This window comes from Microcaecilia unicolor, chromosome 5, assembly GCF_901765095.1.
Source record: "Microcaecilia unicolor chromosome 5, aMicUni1.1, whole genome shotgun sequence".
Taxonomy (NCBI): domain Eukaryota; kingdom Metazoa; phylum Chordata; class Amphibia; order Gymnophiona; family Siphonopidae; genus Microcaecilia; species Microcaecilia unicolor.
In genome coordinates this window covers 148,637,894-148,655,876 of record NC_044035.1, presented here as the reverse complement: position 1 = coordinate 148,655,876, position 17,983 = coordinate 148,637,894, and the positions used below count along the sequence as shown (strand labels likewise).

Genomic DNA, 17,983 nt, shown 5'->3' with positions numbered 1-17,983 from the left:
GACCCTCTAAGTGGCCGTGGGGTAACCCCAGGAGGGTGGCTAGGTATTTCATGACAAAGATGCTGCCACATTACTTCACAGAAGAAACAGCTGACAAAAACTGTAACTACCAGACGTAACAGTTCATCGATAAGTACCTAGTAGAAGCTGTGCCTGGGATAATTCAAAAGAAATGAAATCCCATATGACATGAAGTGTCTGTCTTCTATGGGCTAGAGATCACATAATCCTTTTTTCAGCCATCCATAACTACAAGCCATCCAACAAGAGCACCGGCAGTGGTTCCACCCCAGTGTGTGGCATTTCAGTGCCATGCACTGCCCAGTTACCACTGGGTTAACACGAGAGCCCTTACCACCATCTGAATGGGTGGTGATAAGTGCTCCCCCCCCAGCATGACCATGTTGTAAGTGTGATCTTACTGCATGGCCATTTCTTTTTTTTGGCTTTTTTACCCATTGTGGTAAAAAGGGTTTCAGTGCATAGCAAAAACGGCCGCTACAGCTAACGCAGGGCCCCTTTTACCGCAGCTTAGTAAAAGGGCCCTTGAATCTGCAAAGCATTTGTGTGGTCCTTCAGCCACAACATGCTACTACGTTGAGACTCAGAATCATACGTTTTCTGTGGTTGCCCCTGTTGCTTGGAATGAGCTTCCCAGTTATTTGCGGTGTTGTGGGAATTTACTACAGTTTGTAAAATTATTGAAAACTCATTGTTTTGTTAAGGCTTTTTTAGCAGACTAATTTTTATGTTTTGCTTTACTGTGTTGCCTTTACCTCTCTAGATAAATTGGGATTTGGGGGCATATTATTACTGTTTTTAGATTAATTCTGTTAGTGTATATTGTTTATGAGTATTTGTAACCCAACGTGTTATAAAGGTGAGATATAAATTTTAAAATAAAAATGACTATGTATGTATATTTTTAACCCATTCTGGACGTTGTCGGTGAAACGGGCTAAATGTATGCATAAATAAATAAATATTGAAAATGCCACTCATTGTGTTTTTCTCATTGGCTGCTTCACCCCCAAAAAAGGGAGTAGAACTGTTCTTTTGCAAATTACTTCGGGGGGGGGGGGAGGGGGGGTTAATAAACTTTCAGATCCTTTTAATAACATGTATAAAAAGGGTTTTACATGTCCTAACGAGGACTTCCACGCACACAAATCCCATTTTAACCACGGCTGTAAAATAGGCCTTTTTCTTTTGTTTTGTTTCTGATAGACTATTTAGGAGGTGGTAAACGCTCCCACATTAACCAGTTAGCATCCAGTAATTGAGTGTGCAAGCTGGATGGTGCTTACACACCCATTCCCCACCCATGACATGCCCCCCTCCAAAAAATGAACACTGCATGGTTAGCACACAGAAAAGGGAAAATTACCACAAGATGCTTTAGCATGACCTGCAGTAAGCCTTTTTCGGCATGCTAAGCCCATGTTAGGGCTTAGTGCGCCTTAGTAGAAGGGCCCCTTTGCCTTTGCTTCTTTTTTAGGTTAGTCTGTGACAGTGTTTTGATTTAAGGATGGCAAATGGAAGTAGCAGCTTTCTGTTGCTAGTTATTTTTTTCCCACCGTCTATCCTCTGTCTCCTCTGCACTGTATTTCTGCTTGTTTGTATATTTGCCTAATTTTTTTGTAAGCCACACTGTGCCTGCATGAGTGGGAAAATGTGGGATATAAATGACCAATAAATAAATAAAAGTGAAACCTTATTACTAGCACCTGTATAGACGATTGTACTTGTTAACTGCTGTATGCCTCTGTGAAGGCTTCAGCAGAATATCAAATGCACTAAATAAATAAAATAAATAAATACATATTTTGACAGCAGTATAATAACACAGTTTTGCCTATAAATGGGTTTTAGGAAAGCACCTAAGAGCTTTCCAGGGCCCAGAGGTCTGTCAATCACAGCTGCAGCAGTCCAAGTTTCCGGCCTTTCACGTCTGTTTCCCCTGTGCCCCTACCAGTGTTGGAAAAATGCCAGAGAAGAGAAGAGGCTGATTAGTGGTACTGGAAGCTGAGGCCACCCTTGGCTGCAATTAACCTTCTAGTTGTTACCTGTTAGCTTTCTTATGATTTTTTCTAATGAAATGAGGTTATTACTGGGCAGCACTCAGCAGCTCAATAGCAGTTCATAAAAAGCTTTCAGAGCTCAACAATAGTATAAGGAGTACTTCACCCATGCTATTTTGAAATTAAGAACAAATGAGAAAAAGTTTGTATTCTTATAACATTGTTTTAAAAAAAACACTCCAAAGCACCAAAATTTTGCTGGAGTCTCTGGCATATTTAATACCTTTCTATTGTATTTTCAGATTCTAGGTGGCATTTCAGGCACCTGCACTCTACTAAGGGATCCTTTTACTAAGCTGTGGCAAAAAAAGTGATCTTAGCTGGCCCTTACACATGCTAATGCTACTTTTACTGTAGCTATAAAATGGCCTGTTTTGTATCTTTTATATTAATAGTCATGTGCTAATGTTTATTTATTTAGATTTTGCTCACACCTTTTTCAGTAGTAGCTCAAGGTGAGTCACATTCAGGTACTCTGGATATTTCTCTGTCCCAGGAGGGCTCACAATATAAGTTTGTACTTGAGGCAATGGAGGGTTAAGCGACTTGCCCAAAATCATAAGGAGCAGCAGTGGGATTGCAAGACTAGTGCTCTAACCACTAGGCCACTCCTCCACTCCATTAGCATGTGACCACTTTTAAAAATTACTGCATAAGCACTTATTGCCACCTATTTTGTAGACAGTAAGCACTCATGCGGCATCCCTGTGCTAACCAGCAAGCACAAGGTAATGTAGGTCAGCTAACTGGTTAGTGCAGGAATGCCCACTCTCCGCCCATGAAACACCCACTCAAAAGAAATTAGAAATATTTTTTTAGCACGCAGTTAGCGTGTCCACGTTTCAGAGTTACTGCAGAACGCCTGAGCTTATCCTGCGGTACTCCATTTTTAGCTGCATTAGGTGCATGTTAGTGACTAACACCACTTAGTAAAAGGGCTCCTAAATCAGCAAAAATGTTCAGGCAATTCTCAAGTAAGCCTCAGAATTTCCTGGGAAGCTATGTTAATAAAACCATAGGATGCCATGTACATAAATAGTCTGAGCTGATTGGCAACCTTGAACACGGTGATCTGAACAAGAACTACCACTCAGTCTAGGCATCTCCACGATGTCCTAAGCATGTGAGTCATTCAATTACTTTTGAGAAGAGACGCTGCGTTTAGTTTATTACAATGAGACGTGCAATAAATACACTAGACAAGGTATCGGGAGAGAAGATCTCTGCTTTGCTTCAGTCACCTTTCTCTTAGGGCATTAGAGGATGTGAATTAATCAGAGCGGCTTCCAATAACACATTAATAAAGTCCTTCTTTATCGCCTGCAGGAGAAGGTGTCTGATTTATGGACTCTGGAGTGCTCTTCTCCAAGTGCATCATTTGTGTGCTGTTAAGTTACAGGAGCTGTTTGTGTCAGAAGCCAAAAGGAGAAGCTATAGACAAACACTAGCAGAGACAAAAGTAAAGCAGCAAAACTCTCTGACTGGCTCTGACTCACTCTCAAGAAACCTATGATGTGCCGGTCTCAAGAATTCTCAACTCTTCCTCTTTAGATAGAAGCTTTTAGTCCCAAACCAGGCACCAGTTTTTCTTCCTTGCAAACTCCATCACCCCAGTGAATTTGAATGAGGAGCCAAGACACTCTCCTGTTTTCACTCCCAAGACTACCATTGAAAGCTTCTAACTGGCGGCAGTTCTACCTTTGTCCTACAGCTCAGTGACCTCACAGAAGATTTCCAGTGAGAAGGAATGTGTCTGCTCAGTGTCCATGGCTCAGTGATACAAAGGACAAGGTCATAGCTTCGAGGCTGGGTGCTGACCACATCCTTTCTTAGCTGACGTGCTGTAAGGAACAGCTTGGCGTGCCTTTCACTGCCCTATAACAGCAGAGAACATGGAGCTTTTGCCAGTATTTCTACGATTCTACATTAACATGGAGAGAGAGCATGCCTTAATTCCAAGTGGTCATATATATCTTAGGGGTGTGCAAGCCAAAAATGTTCACTTTGTTAGTTTCTCATGTTTAGTGGGTTTTTTAAAATGTACGTTTTTAAACATTTTTTTTTCTTTTCTGGAAGGAGGCAATATTGACAATAGCATGCATTACTACATAAACAGTACATACTATGGCTCAAGAGTACTGTACATGCTATTGAGTCATAGTCTGCTGAACAGTGTGTGCTATGGAGCAAAAGTGCCCATTATTGATCACATGGGTTTTTTTCGTGTTGTTCTGGGTTAAAAACAATATGAAATGACATGGGAAATGTTGTTTCAAATGAATGCATATGCCTAATATATCTACACACACACATATACACTTCTTCCCATTGGAGCTCTCTTCCCAATCAGCTTAGATCTAACACTTAACATTCAGTTGAGCACTCCACTAGGCTGTCTTACTTTTTCTTTTCAATGATCGCTGGCTTCCTTTGTCCATTCCTCTATTGTATTCCTCTTAGAAATGAAGAGTTGCATTATAAAATGCTGAGGCACCTTCATAAGGCAAGGACACTGAGTTTTCACATTGACTTAGGTAAATGAGAAAACTTGCTTGCTCTCCTTTTCGCACCACTCTCCCAGTACCTGCTTTCCCACCCTCCCATCACGGCTCCCCCTTACACCTTCCCTGATTGTTCACCTATTTTCCATCATTAGCTGCAAAGCAGAGAGGGAAGCCAAGGTGCTACTGCAAAACCGTGGCAGCTTTACTCATCCCAAAGTGAATGAAGGGGACGCTCACAGATGCAGTGACAGACCCTCTTCCTCTCTGCTTGGAAAAGAAGGCCATGTCGCTGCTTTAGGACAATGAGATGTCAGTGAAAGGAATGTAATAAGCCAGCCTGCCTGCAGAGCCACTGAATGGAGGGAACAGTGGCACCTTATGTGCTCCTTAATGACTTCTGACTGCTCTATATATGAGGTTGTTGGTGCAAGTGGTGGACAAGGAATGCGATAATTACCATACACGATGACAGTGGCTGTTGTGCTCCTACGTTTGGCGACAATATTCTTAGACACACAGGTGTAATTGGCTGTGTCAGAGAGCCGAGCTTGCTTGATGATTAGGTTATGGTCAATGGTAATAAGGAAGTTGGAATCTTGGACTGGGTCTAGAACATCCTCATTCTTCAGCCACTCCACCTGATAAGGAAGAGGGAAGAAAATGGATCACACACAGATAACAAGGAGACAGACTATTAGAGAGAGAAAAACGATAGAACTGGGGAAACAATGAGTAAGAGAAGTGGAAGGGGGAAAAGATAAAGACAGTATCAGAGGTGAGATGCAAGTGAAGAAAATAAATGATACCAGTAAAAGCCAGAAGACAGGAATCAGAAAGTCAAACTGTGACACCAAAAGCAAGAGACAAAGTGTGGGTAGGGAGGAAGAGGAAAGAAGTGGAAATAAAGAAGGGCAGTATGGGAAAGTAATGAGAGAGTTAGAAGAGACAGGGGCACTCAAGATGGTAACAGTGGAAAATAAAGAAATGCCCCAGAGAAAAGGAGAGTCTGAAAGAATAAAGCTAGAAAGGCAAGTACAGACAGAAACAATTTAAAACCCATAAGTGTTAATTTTTAGTAAGTATCTACTTATAAAACATGCTACTGTCCAGAATAAATCTTTTCCCAACACCAAAAGACCTATACACAGTTTCAAAAATATTTAATACGGACGCCTATATAAATGACTAATGTTATGGACAACTCAGGTAAAAGGACCCATTCATGCATAAACCCCAGAATCTCCCACCTACCTCCCCGTCTCCACTAATCACAAGGCTCAGAAAAAGCCGGTACCAGCCTTATCCCGGAGGACTCACTGTAATGGTTCCAGATCCACACACACACACACACACACAGACATACTCATAGATGGAAAAGGAAACTCGGGAGTGCACACTGAATTTTTCAGCCTCAGTTTCATACTCTAAAGGGTTAAGGGCTGAGTTCCTGATGCACAGAGAACTGAACAGATGTTGAGGTTAAGTGCATTATTAGGTGTCAGGATAAGGGATCCAGGTCCCAAAATAAACACTTCTGCTGAATAATGAAACCTGGCTGCTCTAATGTGCTCCCATTTATCACAGCATTAATGCATCCACAAGAATGGGGCTAATTTATCTCCCTCCTTCTTTCTCTGTAATTTAACTGGCTATCAGGGAAGGTGTCAGCTACTGCAGGGACAGGAAACCCTCCACAAAGCATGCTGGGATAGCTGCATTCACTGAGAGGGCTGAGCAAAAACAGTGCGTTCTCCGGAGGCAGACTCAAATCTAACTGTGACCAAAGTCACTTCCAGCAGCCGGCATCAACACTTTGGCAAGGTGACAAATTCTCAGTTTTGTCTAAGCATGAGTGCCAGATGACTTGGGAAATTTGCTCCCTCTGTACAATGTAGCATGGAGAGTAATGGGGCACACTTTCTTTTACAGTTATAACCGGGTCTGCCTACTTTGTGTGTCTGAATTCTTACTGTGAGAACAACCACAAGAATTGCTAGGAGTGGCAAGGACAGTCCAGAGATGTGCAGATTCAGTCCTTGAGGGCCACACATAGGTCTAGCTTTTGGAATAACTCCAACAGCTATTCACAAGGCACATTTGCATACATTTGCCTCCTAATTCTAGAAAGTTGTGCACCCAAATTAGTGCCTAGCATACATATTTGAACACGCAAATTATAGAATAAGGTCAGTTGTGCACGTAACTTAATTTAATAATGAACTGATAATTGGTGTTCATGAGCAAATGATAGGGTTATAATTGTCCTCGGTGCTAATTGGCAACAATTAGCAGTTATGCATGTAACTGCCCTTGGTCGGGATTCTATAAGCTCTGCGCTCAAATTCCAGTGTGTGCTACTTTAAGGGTGCGTGGACCAGGGAGGGGCAGGGGCGGTTCGGGGGCATGTCAGGCAGTTACATGCACAGGTTATAGAATACTAGCATTTAGGTGCCTAACTGACAGCAGTTAGGTGTGAGCTTTTATGCCAGCCATTGAACTAGCATAATTACTCACGTCTAAAGTTAGGCACATAAATGTGGTCTTATGCTAATATTCTATAATGGCAGCTGTATGCATAAATGCCATTATAGAATTTGTGCTTAGGTGACACAAAACTATTCAAAGTTCTTAAAATGCATGTACAGGAAGACCTTCGGAAGTTGGAAGACTGGAAATCCAAATGGCAGATGAAATTTAATGTGGACAAATGTAAAGTGATGCACATTGGTAAGAATAATCCAAATCATAGTTATTTGATGAACCATGAACAATGCGCTGAAATCTTCTGACTAGTGTGTGGTGGCAGCCAAAAAAGCAAACAGGATGCTAGAAATTATTAGCAAAGGGATGGTAAATAAGACCGAGAATACTATAATGCCTCTGTATCGCTCCATGGTGTGACATCACCTTGAGTATTGTGTTTAGTTCTGGTTGCCGTATCTTAAACAATATATAGCAGAATTAGAAAAGTTTCAAAGAAGAGTGGCCAAAATGATTAAGGGGACGGAACTCCTCTCATATGAGAAAAGGCTAAAGAGGTTAGGGCTTTTCATCTTGGAAAAGAGCTGGATGAGGGGGAATATGATAGAGATTTACAAAATACTGAGTGGAGTAGAACAGGTAATCGTACATTGATTTTTTTTACTCTTTCAAAAAGTACAAAGACAAGGGGACACTCAAGGAAGTCGCATGGAACTACTTTTAAAATGAACAGGAGGAAATACTTTTTCACCCAACGAATAGTTAAACTCTGGAACTCGTCAGAGGATGTGGTATCAGTGGCTAGTGTATCTGAGTTTAAAAAAGATTTGGACAAGTTCCTGGAGGAAAAGTCCATAGTCTGCTATTGCGATAGACATAGGGAAAGCCACTGCTTGTCCCTGGGATCAGTAGCATGAATCTTGCTACTATTTTGGATTCTGTCAGGTACTTGTGACCTGAAATGGCCACTGTTGGAAGCAGGATACTGGGCTAGATGGACCACTGGTCTGACCCAGTACAGCTATTCTTATATTCTTTTGAGGATTACCCCCTTGGTATCTCATTTGGATATTTTGGTCATGCTTAATAAGACTGCATAGATGCTCCCAAAGACTAGAATTGCCCACCCTCTGGTTAGACAGATGTGTGTCTGGGCTGTTATTGGGTGGCATTGTGACTTGAGTAGGGAATGGCTTACAGATGAACTCTCAAGGTCCCTGCCAGCCCTAGCTTTCCATGAATCCATGATTAATTAGCAGGCTTTACTTAGATAAGCCCTAAAATATAAAGTGCTAATTACTGACATTACTCGATGCAGCAGAAGCCAGTCCCTTCTTCCTCCCAGGGACAGTAACACCAACCTGCATCGATTTCAAGTTGGGGTGACATTTCATTTATACTTGAAACTCAGGAAAAGGTCCAGTGCTTGGTCTCAGCGGGCAAAGGAGAAGCAGCTTTCCAAAGCAACCTTGTACAATACCGATTTACAATGCACCAAAGTCACAGCAAGTCAAAGAGATTCATACGTTACTGCTCATGTACACAGAAATAATGTTTAGTTCCTAATTTATTGGCACAAATCAGTGAACTTGGAAGTAGAATACTAACAGTTAGAAGGAGTATATAAATAACACTGAAATCACACACTGTACTGATATTTAGCTTTCCACCTTCTCTCAGCCCAGCTGGTTTCGTTAGAAATCAGGAGGGGTACTCACCTCTGCAGGTGGCACACCTTCAGGGGGCCGGCACTGCAATAAGACTTCATGTTCCAGCGGCACCTCCTTCCCTAGAGGCTCCTGGTCAAAGTTCTTCCTCAAGTCTGAATGAGAAACACAATAAGTTAGTCAGGCACAGTGCACAAAGAAGATTCTTACAGGGGCTCGTTTTCAAAGCACTTAGACTTACAAAGTTCCAGAGTAACCTATGGAACTTTGTAAGTCTAAGTGCTTTGAAAATACGCCTCAAAGGCTCTGAAACCATCGAACTGTGTCCCTGTCTCTCACCCCTCCTCCATCCCATGATGTCAGCTTCTGTTGTCTGTATTCCATACTACAGCTTTTATTGCAAGGGGATACAGAGCTTCTTTCTACCAATGATATTGTTTCAGCCAGTGCTGTTGGATACACAGATGCCATCTCACTCACTAGGAGTATATCATGTCCATTTGAAGCCTCTCTCGCTCACACTCTTTGAGCCCCTTCTCCCACTCATTAGAACCACAGTGCCACTGCACTGATCCTGATCACTGCTTTCATGAGTGGAGAAAAGCCAAGTGGCCCAATGAGTAAGATAAGCTACAGCACACCTTCCTGCCTTGGATCAGGGTGGCTGATTAGTTCACTTAGCTCCTAACAACCAATCAGCCCTGAGGAGTGGGAATCAAGTAGCTGAGCTGAGCAGCACTTTTCAAAAGCACAGAGGGTGAGGAGAAAGAGCTGAGCAGGAGAAGAAAGCCTTGTGTGTCTCCCACTTTGTGTGTGTCCATCTCCTCCATCCTTATGTATTGCTCTTTGCTGTCCGCATGCCTCTCTTTCCATCTGTGTTGTCTCTCTGCTTTATCTGTCTGCCTTTGGGGGCAATGCAGAAAGAGCAGAAAGACACGCAGTAAAGCTGGCTTAGTATCATTTCTACAAAAAATTCTACCAGCATGCTATATGCAATGGCAGGGGGATGATCAGAAGGCTGTTTGCGCCATACTAGCATCAGCGTTTGCTAATGCCCCATGATCACAGCTCTTGAGCGCATGAAACAACGCGCTTGAGGGCTCTGAACACAACTAACATGCAAATGCATGCTAAACAGGGCTAAATATATTCATCCCCAATGATCAGCAGTCAGTGCGCCAAACTCTACGCCAGCTCCGAGCTGGTGTTAGGGTTTGCAGATCATTGTGGAGGAATGGTGAGCCCTGTCCAGCATGCATTTGCATGCTGGCAGGCCTCCATTCCCCCCAACAACAAACCTGCCAGCGACAGGGGGCTGGAGGTCCGGCGGACCTCCGGTCCCCCCAACGATCCCCCCCCCCCCCCAGGTTCAGGGAGGGCTGGAGATCCGGTGGGTTTCTAGCCCCCCTAACTCCCCCAGCAAAAGGTCCCTGGTGACCAACCAACCCCCCCCCCCCCCCCCGCAGCGACAGGGGGGCTGGAGGTCCACTGGACCTCCTGTCTCGCCCTAACGATCCCCCCCTCCAGTTCAGGGAGGGCTGGAGATCCGGTGGGTCTCCAGCCCCTCCTAGTCCCCCAGCGAAGGGTCCCTGGTGGTCCAGTCCCCCTTACCTTGTGTGTTGGAGGAGGGAGAGTAGCCTGCCTCCCTCCTCTTCCTATGATGCCAAAAAATGGCGGCGCCCAGCCCTGTCCAGTGTATCCTGGGATGCATTGGACGGGGCTATACACCGTATAAGGGTATCCCTTGCCAGGTTTCCTTTTTTGGGAGAGGGGGATGGGGAGAGGAATGAGATCAACTACTAGGGGATTAAGGAGGCAACCTCTCCTAAACCTTCAGTGCAGCACTGCTCAATAGAAGCACTTTTCTGAAATCCAGACATCCCAGGTAGCAGATGTTAATCTTTCTGGACACAGATGTGCAATTCCCCTTCTGAAATGCAGAATAGATGTTTATTTTTAAGACCAACCCTAGCCCTGCCCAAAACATGCCCAGACTATGCTCTCTTGCCATATGCGCATTTTGGGCTTGATTCAATAATGGGCACTCAAAGATCAGCACTCACTGTAGAATAGCATTGAGTGCCAATTTTGGTGTCCAAATTTGGGCACCGGGACTTATGCCTGCTGAAATCAGACATAATTTTATTTACTTATTTATTTAGATTTTGCTCACACTTTTTTCAGTAGTAGCTCAAAGTGAGTTACATTCAGGTACTCTGGATATTTCTCTGTCCCAGGAGGGCTCACAATCTAAGTTTGTACCTGAGGCAATGGAGGGTTAAGTGACTTGCCCAAGATCACAAGGAGCAGCAGTGGGATTTGAAGCGGCCACCTCTGGATTTCAAGACTGGTGCTCTAACCACTAGGCCACTCCTCCACTCAAAAATGGGGAAGAATCAAAGGATTAGCCATCATGTTGTGGGATCCTGCAGGGTTACCCTCTGTCCCCACAACTTTTCAACATTTTCATGAACCCTCTGGGTAATTATTGTGGTTTGGAGACTTACAGAAGATCTCTGGGTAACTATTGTGGTTTGGAGACTTACAGAAGATTGCAACAGTTAATATCACTTTGTCCTCTGGGGAAATTCTTCAGTTTGTGGATAGATCTATTTATTTATTTAGATTTTGCTCACACCTTTTTCAGTAGTAGCTCAAGGTGAGTTACATTCAGGTACTCGGGATATTTCTCTGTCCCAGAAAGGCTCACAATCTAAGTTTGTACCTAAGGCAATGGAGGGTTAAGTGACTTGCTCAAGATCACAAGGAGCAGCAATGGGATTTGAACCGGCCACCCCTGGATTGCAAGACCAGTGCTCTAACCACTAGGCCACTCCTAGCTCCAGTATTCTAAAACACATTGTGGAAATTTTAGGAACGCCCCTGACCCACCTATGCACCTCCCATGGCCACACCAACCCCTGCTGGGTTGCTCGATGTGGGATTTGAGCGCACATTGTTATAGAATAGTACCTAGACAGATGTGTGCCCAAATCCAAATTGGTGCTAATCATCACCCAATTATTGGAACTAATTGGTTCCTTAACCAGTTTAGTTGGGCACACATCTTAGATCGGCACCCAATTACCGACACCCAAATTTGTATGTCACATATGGAATCCGGGAGTTTATGTATGTATATCCTGACTTTGTGAAATTGGGATTAAGACATTTATGCACATCTAAACCCCAAATGGCACTTCTAAAATAAGCATCTTAATAGTGAATCATTTTCCTCTGTCACTTGGGCAGTATGAATCACAAGGTTGAGATGGCCTCTATCACGAGATTGACCCTGCAGCGCAGAAGAAGCTGCCCTAGAGCATGCCCTTCTTCCTGCTGGCCCTAGGAAGTGAACTGCTACAAGGAGCACTGTGGTAGGGCCTCTGGGAGAGGGAGGAAATTTTAAAGTAAATGACCGCTGCCTTTTTGTTACCTCCTTTTGCAAACCAGGATACAAATTTACCACCAAGAACTCAATTTAGTGGATATTTTAGTTTTCAATTTTATACCCACATATTAAGGAGCACCCTCAGATATTCCCACCATAATAACTCACAGATAATCACTGTGGTTTTTTGTGGTACAGCACCTCATTCATCGAGTTGTTCCTAATTTTATTTTATATATTTTCCCAATTCAAGTGCTGTTAGATTGGTGCAACACATTCCTGTATTTTTAATTACTTTTAAATAGTTTTTTTGTTCATGTATGTGTGCCCAATCAATCATAAAACTTCAAAACGGGTAATGTTATAAAGTAGGACCAATCACTTATCTTAATCGTGTATTGGAATAATGCCCCGACTGCATGAACTTGATCCAATTCAATCCTCCGCCTTCCCGGGGAAGTCCAATCTCTCATCGTACCCTTCCGGCCTGGGTAGATAGGTATATTATGCACTTCCATATCTAAAATTAATTCGCAGCATCTCTTTATTTCTCTACTCTCTCTCTGTTCCCAGGATGCTTAAACTCCATCATGGTTTTAACTACCATCACTGCTGCTGGTGGGATAGTCCAGATAACTAGCCACCCTCTCAGCAAAAATATATTTTCTCCAAGCCACCTGCCTTCCAACTTCATATCAGAATGTCTGGGAGTTTTGTTTGGTTTTGCCATTTTGTAGTGAAGCAGAACTGCCAAATTCTCCTGATCAACGAGGGAGATTTTAGGTTATTCCTGGATTTCTGACAATTCCATTCTAATATATTATAAGACGTGTAACATTCATTTCAGTGGGTGGAATCGGGGTCTAAGAATACCATACTTTTTTGGCATTTAAGTTCAAAACCAGGATGGGCCATTCGGTCTTCTTACTGGAACAGGGTAACTTAGCAGCTTTGCTGAAACATAGCATTGATGCCTGTTAAATATTTAAACGTCTCTGTCACAGTAATTTGTTCCTCTAGAGAGGCCTTGTTTTTCAATAATTAAAGCTGCTTGTCGTTATCCATAATAGAGAAATCATCAACGCGCTTTACATTTTAGTACACAGCTTCCTAGAACAGTGGACAGCACAAAAATTCTACATGTTAATCTTGGTCACCAGATGGCGCTAAAGATAGTGCATAATACCTATTGAATTTCAGGTTCTAGGAGGTGTCACAAGTTTGCTAGTGCAAGCAAGAAGGAAAAAAAATACATCTACACTTGATTCACATGACCTTAGGCCATAAATGCAATAAAATCAGGAGTGATTCAATCTGCTGTCCCTGATGACATGGAATCAGCTGGTAATCCTGTTTGAGATCAGTAGGAAAGATTCGACCTGCTGAACCAGGAAAGCAGTACAGAACAACTGCTACCACAGTTCCATTTCGGTAGGCTTAACATATTTGTGGAGGCAAAACAGAGAACACAAAAAATAAAATGGCCCCCTGCCCCCCCTCCAAAGAAAGCCAGATTCTATAAGCAGTGAAAATACTGGTAGAAATAACAGAAATGCATTTTTCCTCCATACTCTGCTAAATACAAAATTAGAAAATATGTACATTTCCAAAAAAAGCAAACATCCATGAGCAGCATGCCCCCCTTTCCTTTCCCTCCCATCCATGAGCAACATATCCCCCTCTCCTCTTTATCCCCTTCTATCCATTTGCTGCATTTCTCCCTTATCCCTTCCTCCTTCCCTTTTCCTTTCCCTTCCCTTCCCTCCCCTCCCCTCCATGTACAGCATGCCCCCCCTCTCCTCTCCTCTCCTCTCCCTTCCCTTTCATCCTGGTGCAGCTTGTCCCCTTCTCTCCTTCCCATACATGTGCAGCTTGCCCCTTTTTCTCCCTTCTGTCCATAAGCAGCTTGTCCCCTTCTCTCCATGAGCAGCATGTCTTCCTCTCCTCTCCCTCCCATCCATGTGCAGCATATCAACCCCCCTCCCCGGGCCTATCTTACAGCCCTGGTGGTCTAGGAACCTCTTTGGGGCAGGAAAGAACCCCACTCTTTCCTGCATGTGCCGGCGCTTCTTGAAAATGGCTACCAAGACTTCAAGCAGTGGCCTCGCAAGACTTCTGTGCCACAATCTGAGACCTGTTTTCACCACAGGCCATGAAGTTGAGCATGTGCATCACAAAGTCCAGAATGCAATAGGCAGCCACATGAAAATATATTGCAAACCTGCCTAAAGTTAAGAGAAAATATATTCTCTTAGGGTTCCCCTGCCTTCATTCACACCATGTTGTTACAGCACAGTGCTCACTAAACCCAGAGAGCACCGAGCATGGCAGCTCACCTATTTGGGGCTTTCAAAATTTGGTGCCCTAGGCAGTTGCCTCTGCCTAAATCAGGTCCTGCTACAGACAGAACAGCAACACCAGTAGGGAGAGAAATCTCTTACTTTTGCTTGCTTTTAGTCACAGAGAATTTGGGTTTCTGCACACTGGGATCACAACAAAAAGTTCTACCTGAATTCAAGACAGGTAAATAGGATCTCTAAGGGAGAGGAAGGGATAGAAGATGGCATGGATAGGCAGACTGGATAGGCCATATGGTCTTTACCTGCCCTCATTTTTCTATATTTCTGTGTTTCTAAAAAGACCTACTTTCTGAGACATAAGCATGTGTCCAGAGCACATGGATATGCATCGATCTGGGGGGAAAAAAACACCCCTTCAGAGTTCTCATGTTCCTCCTGGTGTGTTCTAAAAATGTTTGATGTGGTTAAGATACTGAACATGTTATTAGGAGGAAATACACATGCACTCCCTTCCCACCATTCCTGGATCTCATAAGCCTTCTTTCCCTTTGGAAAGTAGGCTTAAAAAAAAAAAAACAACTTTCAGTTTAAAGCCCTCCCTGTGATTGAAAGTGTAACAGTCACAAGCAGAACTAACAATTTAGAAAATCTTTCTTAATTAACAATTACACCAACAGTACGAAAACAGAGGAACCTCATGTCAAGACAAGCGATCACTTAAGAAGTCGGGAGATTTATCCAACAATAAGTAACTAAGTCTGAAACACACTAGAAATGTTAAGGGAGTCATTTACTAATGGTTAGTGCACGTGTTATCTACCAAAGGACTTATTTTATTCTTATGGTCCTTATGCACTAACACCATTAGTGCAAACTAAGGGGGGAAGTTATCAACATGGACTACCATTAAGACAGATCATTTTACCACTAGTGTGCTATTTCAGTACGGGTCTCTTTTTATACAATGAGACCTATTTACTAACAACCTGGGTTAACAGAAAAATAACCCATCTTAAACAGTAACCCATGTTGATAACTTCCCCCCTATTAGTTTGTTTATTAATTAAATTCTTATATACCGTTACACAATTCAAATCAATAATTGATCTAAGCAATTTCCATAAAAACACTCATAAAAGCAAAAATGACAAACAACCCCCGCCCCCAAAAAATCATTGACTCAAAAACAAAAAGATGATAAAAACCTCCCCCACAGCTTAACCAACACCCGGTAACGTTCTGTTCCTCTTTTTAGATCAGGAGGTAAACAGCCAGGTTTTTAACACTTTCTTAAATTTCTTCTCATCATTTTCCAGATGAAGCTCCTTTGGTAAACTGTTGAGAATATCCTTGATCTCACCATTTCCCCTTTCACTTCTTTAACTGTTGGAATCTCCACTAAATAGTTAAGGGGGGTCTTTTACTAAGGTGCGCTGGTGTTTTTAGCGCGCGCTAAAAATAGATGCGTGCTAAACGTTAAAGATGCCAATGTATTCCTATGGGCGTCTTTAGCATTCAGCAGGCAGCTATTTTTAATGCGCGCTAAAAACGCCAGCGCAACTAAGTAAAATACCCCCTAAATGTCCCTTTATGTTGTTTGCCTAATAAGTCAGAGTCAAATAGAAATTCGAATCTCACTTGTTAGAAATGCATGTAAGAAATGTAAAAAAAAAACAATGTTAAATCTTACAAGGAAGTTTATTTATCCAACAATTGTGCCTCTCAATATTAAAAGAAATCAAAATGCAGGAGTTCTGATCTCATTACTGGTAGGTTCTTTACCCTCTTGTGTTCGGGTGGATCTGGCTGGTTTGAGAACCCCAGTCCTTTTCACCCCATTCTTGCATAGCACAGCAGTTACAGAACCTGACTGAGACAAGTCTGATTAAACTGATCTTGCACTGAGCTGGAAAAGGGCTGGCAATCTAGAAGACTTTATAATTCCAGCTCTACTGCAGCAGAGCAGAGTTGTTTTATAGTCTCTGACTGCTGCATACCACTGGGGAGCAGCCCACACTTACACGCTATCCGGATGTAGGCCCGCCTGCTTTTCGTGGTTCCCACCGAACTCCAGGCCACACACTGGCACCAATAATCCTCCAAACCAAACAACTCCTCCACCTGCTGCCGGGACACTTCAATTTGCACTTCACGCACCAACAAGCCTGTGAAAAGGAGACAGAGATGTGAGGGAGTGTGGGAAATAACTTTCATCTCTGCATACAAAGCTCTGCCTTGAACAGACAATGTGTGTGTGTGCATACGCAATAATATGATTGGAGCATATTGTAACTAATGTCATGTTTACTGTACATTAGTGATAATGAATTGCACTTAAAACACACAATTTTAGTTCTGCCAGAGTTTGAGACCGTTTAGTTATGCTATTTCTGCAAAAAGATCACATAATATTGTCATTTCCAAAGCATCGTATTTGTTGAAAAGATATTACAATATGGCCAAATCATGATTTAGTTGCATGCACATTGGAAAAAAAATGATTTTGTGCACATTAAAACACTTACTTAACACACTATGGAGCGGGATGCTGTGCACGAAGGAGGTCTTTTACTAAGCCATGGTAGCATTTTTTGCTCACGGTAAAAATCAGTTAGTGGTAAATGTCGAGACACCCATAGGAATAAAATTCTTGTCTCGGTGTTTACCACCAGATGATTTCTACTGCGAGCTAAAACTACTACCACGGCTTAGTAAAAGACCCCCTACGCATGAATTATGTTTTGCCAATTACATAAATAATTGCCATTATGGAATACTGCAAAAAAAAAAAAAATCTACACTAAGAAATGTATATACATTTTTTAAAAATCTCAAAATATGTTTATTTTTTAAAGTTGTGCTCATACATATTTGAGATGGCAGAGACACTAAAAAGTGCCATTGTGTTACATCCCTATATTTGTATTTATTGCACAATTTTTTTTATTTAATTGAAAAACCAATTAAAAAAACCCAAATACTTCAAAATAGGAATTGAATGGGCTTTTTCTCATTTGCCATATCAAAATTACTAGCACAGCTTTGTAAAAGGAGCTCTTAATATAGAAAATGCTGAAACAAAATCAAAAACCAAAAAAGAAAGAAAAAAGGTCGCCTGAAAACATAAAAAAACAAAAGAATTTACAGAGACAAGATTTGCATAGACAGGTTCCGGTCTCCTACGTGGACCATGTTTCGCAGATGGCTTCTTCAGGGGAACCATTCAAATGACAAATATCAAATAACCACTTCAGACAACTAGTAACAATGATGTCATGATTTAGTGGATTGGTCAGGGATAGCAAACAAACAGCAAAATGGTAGCCTAAGACAACATTTATGCACCAACATTTATTTATTTAAAATTTTCTATGCCGCCTACAACTAAGCGGCTTAAAAATTCTTATTACATCTATCAAAGAAAAAAACTACAAAATCATCCCCACACTTCACAAAGAGGTGTGTCTTCAACAATTTAGAGAACTGCATCATTCTGTTGTTACACAACCTTAAAGTGCCAAGTAAAATGTTCCAAACCTGTGGACCAGCATTAGAAAAG

At 42.3% G+C, this 17,983-nt stretch overlaps 1 protein-coding gene across 3 annotated transcripts in view; it reads right to left on the bottom strand.

Annotated features, from left to right (window-relative positions):
- UNC5B (unc-5 netrin receptor B) overlaps positions 1 to 17,983 on the bottom strand; it is a 457,404-nt gene that overhangs the window by 80,712 nt on the left and 358,709 nt on the right. For all 3 annotated transcript variants that reach the window (XM_030203413.1, XM_030203415.1, XM_030203414.1), the window contains exons 3-5: positions 16,446 to 16,589; positions 8,785 to 8,888; positions 5,043 to 5,223 (exon numbers count right to left, since the gene is read on the bottom strand). In XM_030203413.1, the coding sequence (XP_030059273.1) occupies positions 5,043 to 5,223; positions 8,785 to 8,888; positions 16,446 to 16,589 (429 nt within the window). The remainder of the gene's footprint in view (positions 1 to 5,042; positions 5,224 to 8,784; positions 8,889 to 16,445; positions 16,590 to 17,983) is intronic.